This window comes from Pseudorasbora parva, chromosome 17, assembly GCF_024679245.1.
Source record: "Pseudorasbora parva isolate DD20220531a chromosome 17, ASM2467924v1, whole genome shotgun sequence".
In the NCBI taxonomy this organism is placed as follows: Eukaryota; Metazoa; Chordata; class Actinopteri; order Cypriniformes; family Gobionidae; genus Pseudorasbora; species Pseudorasbora parva.
Window position 1 is genome coordinate 40,484,315 of NC_090188.1, and position 22,177 is coordinate 40,506,491.

At 39.5% G+C, this 22,177-nt stretch overlaps 1 protein-coding gene across 1 annotated transcript in view; it reads left to right on the forward strand.

Moving 5' to 3' along the window:
* Positions 1 to 22,177, forward strand: part of plpp4 (phospholipid phosphatase 4) — a 181,953-nt gene that overhangs the window by 129,789 nt on the left and 29,987 nt on the right. Inside the window, exons 4-5 of the mRNA XM_067422586.1 lie at positions 1,886 to 1,949; positions 6,402 to 6,526. Coding sequence (XP_067278687.1) covers positions 1,886 to 1,949; positions 6,402 to 6,526 — 189 coding nt within the window. The remainder of the gene's footprint in view (positions 1 to 1,885; positions 1,950 to 6,401; positions 6,527 to 22,177) is intronic.

Here is a 22,177-nt window from a genome sequence, read left to right on the forward strand (position 1 = left end):
GCTTGGATTATATTTGTTCAAATCCTAAACTGAGAGCTTGTTTGTATATGCATTCACCTTTACAATTTCTCTTAAAAATGGTGATCATCTTGGGTAAGTACTCTATGTATCATTCAATTCTTTTATTTTTTTACAACACTGGCAAAGATTGTTTATTCCAGCGTGCTTGCCAAGTTTTTACAACAAAACCTGCCAACTACCAGCCCTAAACAATAGCTTCTCTATGGGGGGTAAAATGTGTTATTTTGGCAAGGTTGCTGCTAAAATTCGCACTCATAGGTCTATATATCAGATAATAGCCGCAACAACCCACGGAAAAAAACGCGGACTTGGCAACACAGTGCAGTTGAGCTCTGTGACAATGCGTTGCTTTGTTGCTCTGATTGGTTGTAGGTCTATCCAATTGAGGTCTTCCCTGGTTCGTTTGAAACACGCCCCATAATCACAGCCCAATGGAGCATCAGACTCATATTCTGACTAGAGCTGAGGATGACCACGTCAGGCTATGGCCGAGTGTGTAGATACACAGAAAGTGCCAGGTAAAGGATTATTATCCTTTAGGCCTAAAATAGTTTCATATAGCTTATATTAATTCTTAATGCTTTTGAATTGTGGCTTGTCTATTCATGGCCAGTTAATGATACAGGATGAATCAACTTTATGTGTAGAAACATATTAGGAGAATCCCAAAAGGAAAAAAAAAAACACTCCCCATGCTGGACCTACGATCCTCACAATCGATCCTGCACTGCCGCTCCAGCAGCTGGAGACCCAAACTACAAGGTGCGGATGTTTGACTCTCATCTCTCAAGAGAGCATCACACTGAATGCCTTCAGCTCCCTCGAGATAATCAAGCAAAAACAGAGCTGCCAACTACAAATGCATTGGCATGAGGGCCTCCTACTGCCTCGAGAGCAGAACGCGATCCACACAAATACTAGTGTTGTGTCCACTAAAGCGTGGAAAGGCACTCTTTCTAAAAAAGGTGGACTGTGAAATGAAATACCACTACTATCCATTTGCACAGCGTCTGCTTGGTCAGGGGTATAAATGATCTGACTTTCTCTACAGAGCATCTTTGTGGACATAAGTGTAAAGTGCTTTAACTGTACACACCAAATGTAGCTTTTCCTGGTCTGACTTTGAAAAGGGAGGAGGAAAGAAAGCCTGCAGCTATGAACCTTTGCACATTAGTGTGCACTTTAGGCACATAACCCGGTCTCAGGTGTAAGAATGCTGTCACCATTCCTGGTGTCAATTTTAAGCACGGTGAGGCAATGGAAAGGTCAAACACGGACTCACTCTCCAGTGGAGGAACACACTCTATGGCTCCCTTGTTCCAATAGAGTTACAATCTCGTTCCATTACCAGAACCTGCTTGGGGCCGACCACTGAGGGAATAACTCTGTTGATATTGAGGCAGGCAAAATCCAAATTCTGTAGCCTCTGGTCTACTAAGGGAACCAGTGTCTTGTGATTGGCCTGCAGTGTTATGCGAGAAGTCATCTCGGTGCCTTAAAGCAGATAACGGGCAGGGAACAACCAAACTAGCTCCTCTAGTGGACACTCAGGTCGACACCGAGACCTGAATTCGCTGGAAAGTGCTGCTCCCGAAGGACCAAGGGTGGCGAGGTTGGCAGAACCATGCCATATAAGCGTAAGGACCTCTGATTTCACATCTGCTTCAAGACGTGATCACCCAGAGGTGCTCCCACAGCATTGCTACTATGGCATCGTACATCATAAATCGTGTTCCCCCAACATTCAATAGTGAAGGCAACTGTTGCTGTTTAGGACATAATAGTGTTTTTTTAAGGTCACTTAACTGTGAATGCTGTCAAGGAAATCATTAACCTGCTGTCTCTTGTTTTCTCTATTTTACAGCGGTATCTCTCGCACTAGCTTTGAACGGCGTCTTCACAAATACCATCAAGTTGATAGTTGGCAGGTAAGCTAAAAACATGATTTCTGTACCATTTTTCATCAGAATGTCATACCACTTTAAAGGACTGTTCCGTGTTTAATAAAAACTAAATCACAGAAATAATTTAGACTCATCTTTCAGTATTATTTACAAAATAAAACGAAACAAAAACTCAGATACAGTAAGGTACTAACAATGTAATTAATCACGGCCAGGTGATAAATGTTAAAGTACACACCGGAGAGGTGAACAAAAACAGACACAGTGGTGCAGAATATGAGCTATGGTTGATTAAATGGACTGCATTTATATAGCGCTTTTATCCAAAGCCCTTTACATTTTTGCCTCACATTCACCCATTCATACACCGACGGCGATGTCAGCCATGTAAGGCGCCATCCAGCTCGTCGGGAGCAGCTGGGGTTAGGTGTCTTGCTCATGGACACTTCGACACTTGGTCAAGTGGAACCGGGGATTGAACCACCAACCTTCTGGTTTGTAGACAACCTACATGAACCACTGAGCCACTGCCGCCCCACTGATTAGATGGCCACAGTTAGGAAACAATGGTGGACTTCTCATGTTTTGTATTATAGGTTCTCTCAGTGCTGTAGCTGAAGTCAGTAGCTGATGCTACACCCTCCAGGTATTACACGATTGTCTAAAAATTGTGATGGCTGATGGAGCTTACACAACCCACCATGTGTTTTACCTATTTCTCAAAAGGGTATTCCTCCTCAGATTTCCTTTCTTCAGTAAGTGGTTTATCTGGCCTTTGTCACATGGCTCTGTGTAATAATTTATTCTGAATCGTCAACTGTGCATTCTCAAGGGATGTTATTCGCAGATAACAACCACCAAAGTGAATAACACACCGCTCATCCGGGTACTACGAGTTATCTTGACCAGTACTACTTTAATGCTTAACTATGACTCAGCTATCATTGACTGTCTGGAGCCATCTTGTGACTGAAACACTTCACCACCACGGGTTACAATGGAAGACTCAAGGAGTTCACCTTAAAATGAAAATTAGCCCATGATTTACTTACCCACAAATTATCCTAGGTGTATATGACATTCTTCTTTCAGACGAATAAAATCGTTGTAGTTATATTTAAAATGTCCTGGCTAGTTCAAGGTTTATAATAGCAGTTGCTGTTGTTCTGTTTTTGAAATCTATAAAAAATGCATCTGTCTGTCAAATAACATGCTCCACATGGCTCCAGGGGGTTAATAGAGGCCTTCTGAAGCAAATTGATGCATTTGTGTGAGAAAAACCCCCCAACATATTTTAAACTTTATAAAGTATCGGCTATTCATAGTGTTGAAAGTGCCTCTGCAGATTACACTACCATGTAGCATGTAGCAGATCAGCTGAACCTGGGAACAGACTTGGCGTATGTGTCCATGTGTTTTTCCTGGCCATAAGATGTTTTCAATTGTTTTTTAATGGAAGTGTTGCTATTAAAATGTGAAGTGCTGAGCACTTTGTTCACGCTGAGACAAGCAAGTCCGGCGGGACAAATACCACAGTGACCAATTGTCACATCCAGATTGCAAAACAAAAACAGACAACAAGCAGAACAATGGAACAAAATCATCCAAAAAGGGCAACAGCAAGTTCTTTACATGTCTTCATTTTTATATTCAGAAGCAAACTATCTGCAAAATCAGATATTAGAAAAGGCCAATTCACACTGCACTTACAGACGCAGAAAAATGCCAACAGTCACCAGATTATAGCATGTCACTTCTTGATTCATTATGTTTAATTGGCGAACACATACTCCGACAGGGGAAACACAGATCAGTGTGTAGACACAACTAATCAAGGCACAGTTGGAGGACCGTAAGAAGAGGTTACCCCCTAAAGTAGTAAATGTGGTCTGACAGAGGTTTGATAAGGCGTATGTTTGACCTTTAGACCTCGTCTCTTTACAGAGCACTCTAATTGATTCTGGCCTTTATTCTGAGATAACTGAAACCGTTTTGAATTCTAGAGTTTCCTCTATATAGTGTCTTTATTCTAAGAAGTCACAGCTTTTTGTGATGTGGTAAAGGAAGTGGGAGTTGGACCCAGTCCACTGCCCTATTGGTTCAGTGGGAACATTCACTGGTTTCCCGCTAAGGCCTACACATATTCCTTCATTAGATTGATGGACTCTCAGTTGTAGCCAGCTTCAGTTTTTCTTAAGATGGTATCTTACTATTGTATGTTATAGCTAAGTATCTATCCTCTCTTAAGAGAATCAGAGACCTGGTGAGCCCTTCCAGTTTGACTTTAATTTCTGGCTTGGTGAAGCTCTTGTTGCGACATAGATTGTGGTATGTTGCCACAGTTCCCCTACTTTTGAGATTCGGGAGGATGAAAGGTTGCACAGGCTTTGTCCAGTTATGGCATTAAGGGGTTACGTTGACCACACTAACCAGGGTGTAGGACTGAGCAGCAGTTTGTTTGTCATAGTGGTTGTAACATGGATGCAACTGATACTTTAACTGGCTATCACAAGACCAAGCTCAAGTTAAAATTGAACATTGGACTGGGGAGTCTGCTCTGGTTTTTTACTGCGCAAGAGGCGTGATCAACGGGCAACGACCCATCGTTCCTCTATCTGTCATCGTGTTAAACCGTGTCTGTGATTGGTTCCCGCAAAAGCGTAACAGAAGCAGTAGAAATGAATGTACAGGTTTCCAGACTGAGTTGCCGGGTGAAATGAAATCGCCAGCAGATCAGGTAAACCACCCATACTGCTACTAAGAAGAGACATGCTATTTCTGCAGCTTACCAGGCTCATGAATTGACTTTGCCTCTGGGCATTCATGCAAACTCATCTAGGAGAGTAACTTCTTCCCAAGTATTGCTTAGAGGAGGAGGATATTTGTATTGCGATAGGCTGGATCTCTCTAAACACTTTTACCAGATTTTTCAATCTTAATTTTGGATTGACCCCTTGCTCCCAGGTTTTTATCTGCTTGAGTGGGCTGTCAGTTTCGTGTTTGTCAGTCTGTGCAGTGTTCACAGCTGATAAACCTAAGCTCTCTAAGTGGTGGAATGACCTGCCTATCTCTACACGAGCTGCTGAGTCTTTAGCCATTCAGAAACTGCTGATGATGCATCTTTTTTACAACTAGCTACTGATGCAGCGCAAGTGAACCTCAGTCCAGCTTTTGCTTCCTTTGTTGGAAATCTGAGGGGTGATGGCATAAGCATATCTTTTTGAAGCATAGGTGACATCAATAGGTGTGTTTATATTGAGTATTGTATTCCGATTACAATTGGTTTAAAAGTCCAATCTGAATGAAAATACTCCAATATTAACAACTCAATCGAAATAAAAATGCCAAATAAAAATATTATTTTCAAATTGAAATATCAATCATTTTGAGAGGGGTGGGATAAACCTTTTCTTATCCATTTGATAGGACATGTAAACACTTGATCGGATTAAAAACTAAAACTGGAAAGCACGTGCAATGTCTTAGAAATTGAGTAATGGTGTATGACGCATGAAATAATCTAGCAAAAAATACATATAATAAATTATATTTAATATATTACTGTGACGAAGAGACTGAGGCGTTCGGATCCATCTGCAGTATATTTTATTAATACAGATGAGACAGCAGAGGAGTGCAGACATACAGTATAAAATAAGGGAAATCCAAGGAACGTAGTTCAAACAGGCATAGGTCAGAGGCAGGCGGCTTAGTTTCAAAAACGATATCAGAGTCCAAGTCAAAAACACAAGAGCAACCACGAGAAATGAGCCAGAGACAGCGTGTAGGTAAATCAAGACTTCACAAATGAGCAAAGAACATAGCAGTCCAGATAAAGGTGAGCTGAGGGTCCACAGGTGATAATGATACACTGATAATGAGGTAAATCAGGAGAATGCAGTCCTCATACGCAGGAGAGAGGGATCTGGTGAAACCAGGAGGAGGCACAGTTGAGCGTTCTGTGACAGATTACGGTTGTGACAATCTAAATTTTAAATTTAAATCTAAAATTTAAAGTGGTTCAAGTAGAGTAGATATGTAAAGACATATTTCTGGATCAGCATTTTTTTTTTTGGTCCTGGAATAACATTCCTGTCCAAAAATGTACTCCCAACCCATCTCCCTACCCCAAAACCTAACCTTACCCACAAGTTCTCCCTAAAATCAGAGGGAAATTATAAGTGAATAACACTGATGTAGATGCATGTAACCCTGGTTGTAAGCCTAAACCTGACATAAACTGTAAACTTGTCTCTCAGATCTAAATGGTTGATTGAAATGTTGTTCCAGGAACAACAAAGAAGTTGATCCAGGAACATGTTGTACTTGATGAAATCGCGTCCATGTTGGAGCAGGACTGGAACTAAAATCTGCAAGGCTGTGGCCCTTCAGCAACTGGGTTTTGCAGCTCTGTATTATGATTTTTGTGATCATGTTTTTACCATTGGTGATCTCTGATGCTGATCTTAATCTCAGGCCAAGACCAGACTACTTCCACCGCTGTTTCCCTGATGGCCAAATGAATGCCAAGATGCTGTGTACTGGAGAGCCAGACCTGGTGTCTGAGGGCCGGAAGAGTTTTCCCAGCAGCCATTCCTCCTGTAAGTGCAAATGCAAAAGCTTAGCATGTAATTGATTTGCTTTAGATATACAAATAATTTATTTGTCTAAACATTTGGTTACACTTTAATGAAGGTTAAAATGTACTTACTCAAATAAGCAATGAGTAATAATAATTAACAACATGTACTTACAGTAGGCTACTATAGAGTTACTATAGAGTTAGGGTTAGGGTTTGGTTTAGGGTTAGTTACTTGTAATTATGCATAATTTACTGTTATAACTAAAGTGTTCCCAAAACTTAAAATAAAGTGTTACCAAACTTTAAAACCTGTATAAGGGAGAGTGGTGTCAGTTGTAACCATCTGCTGATGTAAAGAGATATTTTGTACATCCTCATTTTAATTCAATTCATATTCACATTCACATTTTCAGAAAAGCTTGCTTGATCTGATATCAGAGGTGACTGTGTCCAAGTTATGTATTTCAGAAAAGTACATATACATATCATGCGATTAGCTAACAATGTATTCATTTAATGCAGAGACAACGAGCTCAGTGAACTAAAGAATACATGTTAACAAATGATTGAGATATATATAAAAATTTAGCATTGGTGCATGTTGACTCAGAGTTTGCATCATCTGAAGTCCTCATGAAGGTTTTTATAGGTTTGCATTTTTAAAATAGTTTTTATTTTGTTTCGTTTTCAATTTTGCTACAAATATCAATTTAGTTTTAGTTCGTTTTATAAATGGTTTTGCTATTTTAAGTGTTGTTTTATTTATTCAATTCATATTTTCAATTTTATTACACATTTCTATTTAGTTTTTATATATTTAGTTTTAGTTTTAGTAATTATAGTTAGTTACCAGTGTAGAGTGTAGAGACCAAGTTAAATGTTTTCACAGATTAGAATTTACTCTTATGCAGACATCTTAATAATAAAATAAAATAATTCAATACCGATTGTTTTTTTAATGCCATGTCAGCATCTAAGGCTATAATCATGGTAAAAATGTAATTACAAAAATACAAATATCATATATACAAAATACAAACAAATCAAACAAACACAAGTAATATTTTACAAGATTTTTTAAATAAATAATCCAAAACCTTTTCCAAAGTCCTTAAGTGAAATAACTTGATTAAAGAATGTATTGTTTTCAACCCAGGACAGTCCAACAAAATATGTTTACGTATGTATGTATACGGAGAGGAGACTCTTACAAAACATGCATAAAGTTGGGTCATAAAAGTTTTAGTCACACTATGACCTATACCAGGGGTTTTCAAACTGGGGTCCGGGGACCCCAGGGGTCCCCCAGAAGGTTCTAAGGGTTCCCCAGAAAATTTCAGAGAATAAAAAGACCAAGAACAAGTCTTCGCCATTACTTTTCTTTGCCCCAATTTTTACTGAGTTTACTATGGTGTTTGTGAGAAATCAGGAATCTGGGACTTGAATTCAGTTTGGTACTATGTTTGATGTGTTTATCAGTGAGAATTTAGATTTTTTATTTTATTTTATTTTATTTTTGTTATTTGTTTTCTTTCTTTAATTTTCCTTTTGTGAAATACATTTCTTCTAAACCACACCATATGTCCTTTGTGATGTTTATACTGGACTTTATCTTCAACTTTATCTTGAGTTGATTTATGTAACGTGTGGCATCTATACTATCTGGGTTATTTGCGTTACAAACTATCGACAGGATTGCCTGCCTGGTGCCCGAACTAACTGACCTAAATCTAAATGAACTAATTAGTTGATTTTTTGTGCCATCACCGTTACAGCTAGTATATAAAATGGATGTCATTAAACTCTATTTTGAACTTGAAACTTTATCTTTTGTACACTTCATACTACTCAACCCGTGACATTTTTTTATGTTTACATTAAATATGGCACTCATAGCTGGAGTTAGGCATGAAAAAAGACTGTAGATAGCAGAGAGTTTACTCATATTACTATTAATGGGAAACTGCAACATTCAATATGACCGAATCTGCAAGGACTTTTTTGCTCAGGACTGCACATGTGCATTGCTGGGTAAACCTAAAATTTGAGCTTTAACATCTGCTTGAGGAAAAAAAAAACATTCATGAGAGCCAGACTGAATGCCGATTTTTGAAAAATTCTATGCACGTGAGTTTGTCAAGCACTTGGAAGATTTCAGCAATTAAAGTAGATAGGACTTGACCTTGAATGCATGAAATAGCTACCTGAAGGCATTGAAATGTCTAGTCTGCTCCGTAACTTGTATTAGTGGCTGTCAGTGTAGAAAACCCTGCTAAGCAAATGTATGAAGTTTGAACGGGAAGTAAATATTTAAGAGCCTTTGCTTTGCAGCTATCTCTGGATATTTCGTCTTTCCTTTAATCGGAAAGACTGCAAGGGAGGATGTCTGAACCATACTTTTCATCTCAGCGTCATTTGCAAACTCACTGAGTCGATGCTTTTCATGAACTGACATTGATGTTTGTTAAACACTTATGTTAATATTATCTGCACCTGTAAGAGTTGAACCAATATTTTCTGAACTTGACCAAGACAACCTGTCTGATATTCATCCAAACTGACCCAGATTATTGTGACACCATGTTGGCAAAAATGAATAGTTGATAGACCAGTAAACCGCTGAGTAATGTACAAACAAATGCATAATGGATGTGAGGCTATATCTCCTGCAGAGTTTAGCTCCAGCCCAAATCAAACACGGTGCTTCAGGATTACTAGAAAGTCACAGGCTGGTGAGTTTGATCAAGTTTGGAGTTAAACTCTGCAGGAAAGTGGGCCTTGAGGGTTAGAGATAAGAACCCCTGCTTTAGTGTATTAAGACGAATCTTGGTACGTCATCACAAGCATGGCCTGAGGCTACTTGCATAGTTTTAAGACAACACTACCCACTGTTCAGGCGATATGAAAATAAAAGCTTCTGAATCGTTTGCTAAAACTGGTCTCTTTTAGTTTGGTGCAACATACAGAGCCAAATGAACCCCAATTTACACATATTTCTTGTTTGTCATTTTCAATATTATCATAAAATGCTATTATGAAAGCATTAGCATATTGTTATCAAACTTGGTATGTGGCATCAGCACCATGCACTGAAAATACTGAAAATGTTTTGGGACAGTTCCAACTTGGGGTCAAAATGTTTAATACAATTTGCATAAATCACTTAATGACACAATTCGGCCAGCAGCCATATCACCCTGTAGCCCAAGACTGGTTTCCCACTGAAGCTAAGCAGGGCTGAGCCTGGTCAGTACCTGGATGGGAGACCAACTGGGAAAACCAGGAGCAGCTGGTAGAGGTGTTAGTGAGGCCAGCAGGGGGTGCTCACCCTGTGGTCTGTGTGGGTCCTAACACCCCAGTATAGTGATGGGGACACTATACTGTCAAAGAGCACCGTCCTTCGGATGAGACGTTAAACCGAGGTCCCGACTCTCTGTGGTCATTAAAAATCCCAGGATGTCTTTCGGAAAAAGAGTAGGGGTGTAACCCCAGCATCCTGGCCAAATTTGCCCATTGGCCGCTGTCCATCATGGCCTCCTAATAATCCCCATATCCTGATTGGCTTCATCACTCGGTCTCCTCTCCACCAATCAGCTGGTGTGTGGTGAGTGTTCTGGCGCAATATGGCTGCCGTCGCATCATCCAGGTGGGTGCTGCACATTGGTGGTGGTTGAGGAGATTCCCCCCTTCAATGTAAAGCGCTTTGAGGTCCTTGAAAAGCGCTATATAAATCGAACGCATTGTTATTATTATTACAATTAATGACACTGGTTTTGATAGATTCCTTGAGTCATACAGTGAACAATGATACAAATTATTTTTGTTTGAAATCCACCATCCGCCATTTTGAAATTATTTGAAAACATATTATTTCAAACTCCGTCTAGACCATTGGTCTGCTTTTCAGGAAAGTGTCTTCAGAATTCCACCAATAATGGGAATTTTTGCAACACAACCAATGACAAACATCCAAGTGAATGAGACGGAGAGAAGTTATAGAGGGAAGGGAGCAAAAAAGCAGCCTAGGGCTGGCCTACAGCAAACCGGATTATTTAAATGTTTAGAATCAGCATGCCATTCAGCTTGTGCCATGCAGTATTTGGTAATAGTGATTGCATGCAGATTGACCTATCAGCCAGCACCATCTATATAGGAAAAGTGATTAGATATTGAACATCACACAGCAACACCATTACTGACTTTTAAGGTGATTGCATCAAGTGACAACACCATCTGCTGTTAAGGACACTGAAAACATCGATTACAGTGATTCCAAACCCTTGTCCTCAAGCCCCCCCAAAGAGGCCAACATGGCATGCCAATTTTATAAATGGAGCTTAATGTAAGTAGTTTTAAATTTTAGCACCAAGCAGCCTTGACCAAAATGATTTATCGGCTAGTCAGTAGACAATCATGCTAAATCTCTGACACTGTCAGAAAATGATCATTGGCTATCTTTGTTTGCAAGAACGTGACAACAGCTGTCTTTGAACATCACTGTATGACCGTTTAAGAGCCACGACCACAGACATCGCCACAATTGGTCATCTTTCTTCATGGACAGCCCAAAATCATAACCTCTAAAGTGTGCAGTGTTGGGGGTACTGCAGGAGCAGGGTCAGGGACCACTAATCTACAATAACACAAAGAGAAATGCACAGTCAAAGCAATCCTGGCTAAATTAAAGAATGCTTAAAAAAATGAGGAATAAAATGACAGCCAAACAGTATGCCTGCGTGCCATCTGTGAAAACCTTTCGACTTGGTGGGCCTTATAGTTCAGCATTTTAAAAGAAACCTCTCCTAAAGCATTTGGTAGGTATATGTCTGTAAAAAAAAAAAAAAAAACACTATTTTTCTGAGAATAGTTAGATGTTCAGAGTGGTTGCATAGAAGAACAAATAAAGAAGATTATGATGGAAATGTTGTTTTAGCATTTTATTAGTCTGCTACTCTTGAGGTTTGTGCATGTGCATTAGAGATGGTGAATTTATTGAGCTGAAAGACACTTTGGTCTCAAATGTTATGGTGGCTTGGTAGTTACTGCATGCACAATCATTCTTTATTATTACGCAGAGAGCAAGTGCTTGAAATAAAGGCATTTATTTCATATTAGGACAGTGAAAAGCAGACAAATTAAAACAGAAACTACAAAGACGGACTTTCTAACATACTTTGTTTAGCCTTTCTCCAAGCCCTTGACTTGATTAACAGAAGGTTAACACTTCAAAAGTCATTTACAGCTGCTTTTTTCAAGATAGCAAACTGACTTTTGAGAAGCAAAAAGACTTGTTGTTGACCCTCCTACTCATCAAAAGTCTAAAATCAAATTAGGACTTAAGTTCACCCTGGTGCAGTTTTATCAATATTATTATTTATTCCTTTCAAATCCTATAATGAATACATTATTGAAATGAATCCTGAAAAATGCCATTTGCAAAGAAAAATAACTGCAGACACAAATTCAATAAGGCAATCAATGTGCATTCTCTCTCTCTCTCTCTCCCTCTCTCTCTCTCTCTCTCTCTCTCTCTCTCTCTCTCTCTCTCTCTCTCTCTCTCTCTCTCTCTCTCTCAGTACAATGAGTTAGTGTGATGCAGTCTCATTGCAATTGAGTTTATCTGTCTTAGTTGCTTATTATCATGCATATTACTAGGATATTGGCTGTTAATTATTACTTATAAAGCACATATTAATGCCTTATTATGCATTACCATATTCTATAACCCTTAAAAAATAACTCTTTTTAAGTTAAGATTTTTAAGTTAATCTTGATCGTTATACCTGTCACAGGGTGTTTTGGTGTAGGTTTCATGTTTTAGGTTTTCATGGTCACTGTCATGTTGTCATGCACTTCCTGGTTTTGTCATGTGGTCTATTGTCATGTGATTCCATGCCCTCATGTGTTCCTGCCTTGTGTTCCTGTGTCTTGTTTTCATTGGTTTATGAGTTATCATTGTTCACAGGTGTCCCCTGTTTTGTCATTAGCCCTTGTGTATTTAAGCCCTCATGTTTCCATAGTCTTTGTCAGTTATTGATGTTGTAACCTGCTTTGTATAGTCAAGTTTAAGTCAAGTCAAGTAAAGTTTTATGTTGTTTTGCCAAGTCTTTTGTTTATGTTTGGATTTATGTTTAATAAACTGCACTTGCGTTCATCAACCTCGCCTTCAGTGGACATCCTGTTACAATACCTTTGTGAGTACTGTCTATAGAAAACAAAAACAAAAAAACAACCGGATTGGTGTTTGCAACACAGAGCCCAGAGTCCCCACTCAGCTAAAACGGCAGCTATGGGGGCATAAACGTAAAGGGTGTCTTTGTGCCTCTTAACAGACACAAAATGCAATTAAAATGTCTGTCCAACATGAACAGGGCCCTTACATGGCAACGAGATGCGTTTAGCCACTTAGCCATGTTTAAATTCACCTAAATAGTGTTTTAGACGGCTAGCTGTAGTCTGTAGCGAGGAGGAGCGTCCTGTGTGTGAAAAGTGATCTCATTGCTCTTCTCATCGGCTCTCAGTATCGAATGTGTCAGACAGAAACGATTCTGTACTGATGATCCGAGAACCGCTGCATATTCGGTTACATGCTCATGGGCAGTATCAGCTGCTCGTGAGTTCATCAGTTCTCTCAGCAAAACATGTCTCAGTTCAAGGAACTGTTGGAGTTACAACATATAATTCAAGATATTTGTTTATTTCTAGTCGGAGGACTGTCACTCATGTCAGAAAGTAAGTAACTAAAGTAACTTGTAGGCTAAGCGCTAGGGGTTGCACCGACTAGTCGACTCTGTCATGGCACTTTAAGCTTGACGTCGACTAGTCGCTGGCCCACTGCGCAACAGAATAAACAATTTCCTGACTGGCAGGCTCTGTTTTGAACAGTTAAAAATGACAAATAAATGCATACTCCGAGAGCTCTCCACAAGACATGTTTGATTATATCATCTGGATGCTCAAAATTGATCGGGAGAATGCACGCTTATTGTACAGGTACGTTAATCATCGCGCTAAACTGTGTACTGCATTGCAACACACACACACACACACACACACACACACACACAGCCGATCGCACATCACGCGGAGATCGCGCGCGCCTCAGACAAAACCTTTCATTAGCGCAGAAATTTATTGTCAACACAGTTCTGGGATTTATCAGTAAAATAGCTTAGAAACTGAAAAGTTCCAGCATATATTTGTTGATAACTAAAACTCACATCTTCACTATTATTAGAGATGCTGCCAGGTAGAATTAATTCACACGCAATCACTCACTAATGCATTCATATACATATGTAATCTTTATTGTGCTTCTTTATCTGTATCTTAAGCCCCGTTTCCACCAAAATTACCCGGAACAATTTGTACCAGGAACTTTTTTACAGGAACTTTTCTCCCCCCCAGACCTGCAGCTGTCTGCGTTTCGACCGTGATAAAGTTCCGAGAAGATTAGGCAAATTAGTCCGGTGATGTAGGACTGCGCGCGACTGCTCCTCCAAATCAGTGAAGGACAGTAATCATTTTTAAGTGTACCGATTGAAAGATTTAGTGAACTGTTTACATGAGACGTTATCTAAACCGATCTGGTGTTTACATGTGATGACTTTCAATCGCAATCATTTTGTCACATGCAGTTTGTCTGCCGCACCAAAAATGTCAACGCTGTTTTCTCCAGCAGCTGGAGTGTGTTAACTGTAGCCATAGCAACTCTTAGCGGCCACCAGGACTAATACAGTATTATTTATAGCTATTTGTTGTAAAGTGTAATAATCATCTCAGAAAAAAAAATCTTCTGTCAGGCGCAGTTAAAGTAAAAACTGCCTGGGGCAATATACGCTGTGTCATTACTCCAACATTATCTTCATAACTTACGAAATAAAAAGTTTACCCCTCAGAAAAATCTCTCTTGTCAACATGAGCGCGGCGCGCGCCGTCACGTCATGTAAGGACACACACTTAAAAGTAATCAGTCAGGTCGTTTACATGGTGAAAAAAAATGAATAACGATTATGGAAGAGATTCAAGCTGTGCTGCTTTTGCTGGTTATGTATAGGTTTACTAAAGAGGTAATTAACAACGACAGAAAAGAGCACTAATATGCAGATTCGGCAGCATGCAGCATATTCAGAAAGCTTGTAAAGCTAGATTTAAAATGACAATGTATATTATTATCAGCTATTACGGACATTGAACGTGAGACGGCTGAGACGAACGCGCGCCATCAGACAGAGAGCAAGACTGATATTTACTGAACGCAGAACGAACCTCGCAAAAGACTTTTAAAAATGCCGGTTGAACTAAAATGCTGCCTGAGCTCAACCAATCAGCATGTTCAGCGCCCAAGTCCCGCCCTCGAAAGTTCCTGAACTTTGAAAAAGTACTACCTCGCGAGCAGGGCCGTTTGGAGGGGGAAATATTTACCCGGAACTTCATTTATAACCTGGTTCCTGCGGTCTAAACACACGAAGTACCACCCAAAGTTCCTAGTTCCTGGGTAAAGTTCCTGTGGTGGAAACGGGGCTTTATTCAGATACAGCACCCGAATTCGAGTCTCAGCTCGAGGCTTATTTGTTAATTAATGACGTCATCAGCGACTAGTCGACGTCGACTTGACTTTCATCACATAAATGTCGACTTTAAAAAAAATGGAAGTCGTTCAACCCCTACTAAGCGCTGATTTGAGACACGAACCGTTTAGAATGATTCAGTCTGATTAGGGGTACTAAAAAGAACCAGTTTAAAAGAACGATTCGTTCGCAAACCGGACATCACTAGAGTGATGATTGGTTCACAAGTGAAGAAGAAATGGTTCACATTTGTGCCTTTCCGAATTGTGGCAACAGAATGCGAAAATTTGAAGCGAACACTTTGATAAGGATGACTAACTTAAACAGCCGGGCCCGTTGAAGAAAAATGCCATTCCGTGGTCGAAGACGTGTGCAACCACTGTGGAGGTAATGCAAACTTTATTCATCCTTCCATTTGGGCACACACGGCTTGATGAAAGATATTTTATTACTGATGTGCAGTAATAAAATAATCGTGCTTTACACACATAACGCTCTTCCCAACTGAGTTCTTATGGGACTTCAGCGCAAGATTACAGCTAGCCATCTAAAACACTATTTAGATGAATTTAAACAGTGGCTAAGTGGCATCTCGTTGTCATGTAAGGGCCCTGTTCATGTTGGACGGACATTTTAATTGCATTTTGTGTCTGTTAAGAGGCACAAAGACACCCTTTACGTTTATGCCCCCATAGCTGCCGGTTTAGCTGAGGGGGGCTCTGGGCATTAACTGTAATAACTCCGTGTTGCAAGCACCAATCCGGTTCGTTTTTTTTCTTTTTTTTTTCTATAGACTGTACTCAACAAGGTATAACGATCAAGATTAACTTAAAAGTTCTCCTTTAATCCAACACAATACCTAAACCTAACTACCTTACTAACTATTAATAAGCATTAATTAGGAGTTTACTCAGGCAAAAGTCATAGTTAAAATAGTGAGAAGTGGACCCTTAAAAGTGTGACCAGACACCACAAAATAAGGCCTATATATAAGGCTACTAACACCTTAAATCAACATGTCCTCCAACCAATACGCCTTTATAGGTCGTTTGTTACTTCCTTGAGATACGACCCATAGAAGCATATACTAAAGTTGTGCCCCTATCCACAATATTTTAATTAATTAAATATGACGCACAGCAGCGTTTTCTAAAGTTGTGCTCCTATTGACAGCAGGACACTTTCATTTTAAAGCATTTTTCCATTTTATCTGCGTAATAGTTCAGCTTTTGCATAGCTCAGTTGGTAAAGCATTGCCCTATACAACAACAACATGTGATCATGAGATCGTGAGTTTGATCCCAGGGAACACATGTGCTCATAAAGTGTGTATGATCTATAAATCACTGGGTAGGTTTAGGGATCGGGTGGGTGGAGTTATACAAAAATATATTTGCTAAATGGAAGTATGACAAATGGTGGTAAAAAGACCACACATTGCATTAAAATGAACATGCATTTTGATTGGTAATGACAGTCATACGTCATTTCATGACGTCAGACGTAACACGACACTGTCATTATTTTTACGCCAGCTAGAGAGCGCATGACTTTAAAGCGTAAATATATCTCATAATAAGGTGCTTGAAAAACGACCTATAGAGTCGTATTTTTTGGAGGACAGTTTGCCTTAAATGGGTAATACCATTGACATTCTCTAGTTAAAGTAAATATGATAAAATAAAAGACTCATTAAAGTATGTGAATTACAATGAAAGAGCAAGACCATGATTTAAGTGAATTTTAAAGTTTCTCCTTAAATTGAATGTATAAAGCAAACTGAAATATTCACAAAATTAACAAAAACTGTGAAATATGAGTGAGTGTTTTATCAGTTTGTCAATCTGATGCATGTGAAAGTTGCTTTTGTTATTGTTATACACAATATCTTTTAAGAATCACCATTAGTTTAATTAATTTTAATATCAAAATAAAGTGATGTCTGCATCCAGATTCCTTGCCGTCATTTGTTACCTTTATCTTAAAACTTATTAAGTCAATATAGACTAAACACCTGTCAATCCCTGAGTAATGTTATGGACTAATAGGCACTAAAAGGTATCACCTCACTGACAGCAAGAATTAAACCCTAAAATAAAGTGTTACATTTTTTTCAGTTATGACTGTAGGCATAGGATTGTTTAAATATTCTATCATGAAGTACAAAAAACTGCATTGTAGTTTGTTGGTTTACATTATCAAAAATGTGTAACTGACATTAAAAGTACTTCATGACTGAGTTGGCTACCATATCTATAAAGAAAGGCTTAGATTAAATGAAACTGCGATCAAAAGTTTATCATATTTTTATAATTGCAAAAATCCTTACCAATGTTACAATTTTGCAGAAGGGCAACCATCACTGCATCATTTCACCGAGCTGAGCTTTATTGCTTAGTGGTCAAATGGAGGCCCCTCCTCAGTAAAGACATTTGCAAAAACAACAAAAATGCACTCACACACTGTGAGAAACAAGATTCTCTGGAATAATAAACCTCAATTCTAAGAGTCATGTCTGGAGGAAATCAGGCACTGCTCATATACAGCACAATTCCAACTGTGTGGAGGTGAATCATCATGCTGTGAGGTGTTTTTCAGAGCTATAGGGAATGGGCGACACTGGTCAAAGTGAAGTAAAGCTGAACACAGCAAAATACTAACATCTTAAAATTATTCTAGCAGGATATCACATATTGAAGCATTAATATGTATGAAAATGTCTCCGGTTATGACAATAACCCATGATCCCCGAGAATGGAACGAGACTGCGTCATTGTGATGACAGTTTGGGGCACGCCCCCAGCGTAGCACATCTGAAACATGAATGGAAAAAAGTCCAATCCTGATTGGTGTTGCGTCAAGACATAGTATGTGACGGCATACCCGTATGGTACAAAGGGACATAGCACAGATAGCGTTCTGCGATGAAGCGAGCACTCTGTACCCGATGGGTGTGGCGACAAGACGCTGTGTCTCTTTCCCTTCTCGGGGAACATGGGTTATAGTCATAACCCGAGACATTCCCTTTTCAAGGAAACTTGCACTGCGTCATCGTGATGACAGTTTGGGGAACGAGTACCCACTATGCCACACCGATCGCTCCTACTAGTGTGAAACTGGAACCCAGGCAGACTTAGGAGGCGAGCACTCTGACGCCCAGCGTCACAGGGAAGTGCAGACTGTAGTATCTAATGAAGGTTTGCAGAATGGCCCATCCAGCCGCCTTGCAGATCACCTCCAATGAGGCTCCAGAAAGGGCCACCGAGGAGGCCATGCCCCTGGTGGAATGGGCCCTCATGAATATCAGGGCAGGCAAATTGCACACCTGATAAGCCATGGACAATCAAGTTACTGATTGTCTGCTTTGAAGCAGACAGCCCTTTCCTGGGTGTACCAAAGCACACCAACAACTGGTCTGACTTCCTCCACTGCACAGACTTCTCCAAGTAGATCTTCAATGCCCAAACCGGGCAGAGGAGGTGAAGTCTGCTCTCTTCTGCCGTCATGTGAGGTGGAGGATGGAAGGCCTGAAGAACCATTGACCATGCCACATTAGATGGCACCTTGGGCACGTAGCCCAGAGTTGGGTGCAAGATAGCCTAAACTCGGCCCAGGACAAACTCCAAGCAAGTTGATATCATTTCTAAGGCCTGGAGGCCCCCCACTCTCCTCAGAGAAGTGATGGCAAGGAGAAAGGCCACCTTGAGAGTCAGGTTTTTTGCCTCGGCTGACTCTAGTGGCTCAAAGGGGGACTCAGCCAGCCCTTCGAGCACCGCTGCCAGGTCCCAGGTTGGGACTCTGAAATGAGCCGCAGGCCTCATCCTCCGAGCCCCATAGAGGAACTGTACAACCAGATGGTGCCTCCCCAGTGGTGCATCACCTACAGGTGAGTGGAAAGCCCTAATGGCAGCCACGTACACCTTAAGTGGGGATAGGGTAAGACCGGCGGAGAAACGATCTTGGAGGAACTCAAGCACTACAGCCACCGGGCAGTTAACTGGGTCCACCTCACGGTCTCGACACCAAGTGGAAAACACATTTCACTTCATGCTGCACAGTTTCCTTGTGGAAGGAGCCCTGGAGCTGAGTACGGTCTCCATGACATCCGCTGACAAGCCCTCTCCTAGGTACTGAGTTCCACAGCTCTGGTCAGGGGTGAAATATTGTTCCCCCTTCCTGAGAGAGCAGATCCCTCCTCAGATGGACCTGCCATGGGAGGCCGTCTAGCAGGTTGATGATGTCAGAGAACCAAACTTGGGTCGGCCACCCGGGCCGAGAAATGCATCAAGTCCCCGTCCATATGTTCACACATAAGACACTCCGGAATCAACACGCTGTGGGAAAGAGGCTTTAGACATTCTGTTGACTATAAGTAACATTGCATCTACTGTAAATATATGTCAACAATTAGTTGACTATTTGTAGACTGTTAGGCTTAATATTATAAGGGGTTAGGGTTAGTAGAATAAGTTGACATGTAGTTGTATTTACAGTTATTTACAGTCTTTGAATGTCTATCGGGGAGCATCAAAATAAAGAATTAGCAGATATTAAGCAGACAGACTACTAATACTCTAATGAGAGCATTATGACATGTAGGCGCAAAGTTATTTATAGTCAACAGAATGGACCATCAAAATAAAGTGCAAATGAACTTTCGCAAATATAAAATAGCCCATTAATATAACTGTTTGCTTCCTCTATATGACTATATCAAAAAAGTAGTCTTTGCATTGAAAGATTCAATTTAGCCTTCAGGCTCTAATTTCTCATCCAGGAGTGAGAATAATTTGATTATATTGAGGCAATGAGATGAGGTTTCCTACATTTATTTGCAGCCAAGATATTATCTTAATGTCCTTCTCCAAAAGTTCTGCCTGCAAGAAAAATCCAACTCCTCTTTGATGATCCAACGATCTCATTAGTTTCCTATTTATTCTTGCAGTAACTCACACATTGCTGCATTAATATGTATGAAGAACAGTAATTGTGTTTGCTCTAATTTTTTTGTTGTGGATATCAGTGAAACGTTAAAACTATTTCAATCTGATGGCAGAGCCAAGATATTTTAATTAACTATGTTTGCAGTGGTGATGGGCAAAAACAGCTGCCCACTGACAAGGCACAGAACCTCATCTAAACAAACCCTGTATTAATTACTTTATTTATTGCATAAAGAATTAGATTTTTTTTTTTCATAATGAGCACTGTATGCCTACATTTAGGGCTGTAACTTGATAATTATGTCTAATTGGATGAAAAAAAAAAGGGTTTATCTGTTGATTTTATACCAGTTTCTGTATTCAGCCCATCTAATGAAACCAAATGTCATCATAAACATCATTGGATAGTACGCCATTTTGCCATCATTAACATAGATCTTTGTTTTCAAATGTAGAAAATAATAAATACACTAATAGCTATACAACTATATACTATATTTGACAGTCTGTTTTACAAGATTATTTTCATTCAAACTCACTCTACTCTGGTTTAATCCAGCTATAAAAGCTAAAAGTAAAATTGTAAAACCTTAAAAAATATATTCATAATTAGATTTCAAAATAAACACCAAAAACAGGAACCATACATACCTACAGTTAGGGAAACGTTTGCTAGGTACCACTTAGAGTTCATTATTATCAAGTAGTTAAGGTGATTATTCAGGCATGAATCTATAGTCACATTTGTACCTCTTCATTCATTCTTGATTAGTTCAGATGTCCACTAATCATGTTGAATAATACATGATTATTCAAGTACCCTTTTTATAAAGTGTTACCATTGTTTTTGTTGTTGTTGTTGTTGTTTTTTTTCTGTGGTTTTCTATTTCATAGCTCGGTTAATATTTTATTTAGTATACAGTGCATGCTATCTAAGCATCTGCTGGCAACTGCATCTTCAATTACCACAAAACATCTAATAAAAGCAAAAGGCTGTCAGTTCCACTTCTAACTAAATTACCAAACTTGTAGTCTTGCCAGAAAGCTTAGTGTTTGGTAATGGGTCCCATCTGGCCAAACACTCACCTTGCCTTTCAGAGTCACATCTCCTTTGATAAAGCTGTCTGCATTTATCAGCAAAGCCCTGGACTCTTTCAGACTTTGAGGTTTGAGAATAGTATAGTATAGTATCAGCATAGAGTGCACAGATCAGTGACCACCAGTAGTGCAATCTGCATCTCCCCTGAAAACAGGCTTTCTCTTTCTTCGTACCCCCCTTTTTTGTTAATGGATCTTTTGATGAAGCGGGATGATTAATCTGCTGCTAATGTGTTTCCTTTGTGTACAACAAAAGAATGTCCATCTTCCAGCGGTCTTCTGCGGTTCAGTTGGCCTGTTTAATTTACTATTATTACTCTACAGTAATGGGTGTCTACTGCCGTTGTTTGCTGTTCCTTTTTTTTTTTACCCAACTGGTCTGTTATGTGCTGGAAGAAACAAAGGTAGTTGTTTTTTTGTTTTTTATTACATCTTTGAAATAAACAATTATTTGGATGTAGGATAGTTACTATTCCTAATGACTAGCAGCAGCTGAACAAATTCATGTTAATCCAAATCTTAGTAACAATTTGTTTATGATTATAACTTCTAAGAGTTTTCTTAGCTTAAAGGGTTAGTTTAGTATTATGTCATCAATGACTCACCCTCATGTCATTCCACACCGTAAGACCTCCATTCATCTTCGCAACACAGTTTAAGATATTTTATTATTTAGTCCGAGAGCTTACTGTCCCTCCATTGAAAATATATGTATGGTATACTGTCCTTGTCCAGAAGGACCAGAAAGGTAATAAAAACATCATCAAAGTAGTCCATATGTGACATCAGTGGGTTAATTAGAGTTTCTTGAAGCATCGAAAATACATTTTGGTCCAAAAATAACAAAAACTACAACTTAATTCAGCATTGTCTTCTATTCCGGGTCTGTTGTCAAGCTTCGTTTATACTATGAAGGAGAAGCACGCTGTACACAAAACAACCTTCGCAAACATGTCTAAGGATTTCGACACGGAGGAAGACTTGCATTTTTTTGCTTAGCCATATTTTTTTTTTAACCCAGTTTCACAGGCACACCAGAAACATGTCAGCACTGCGTAG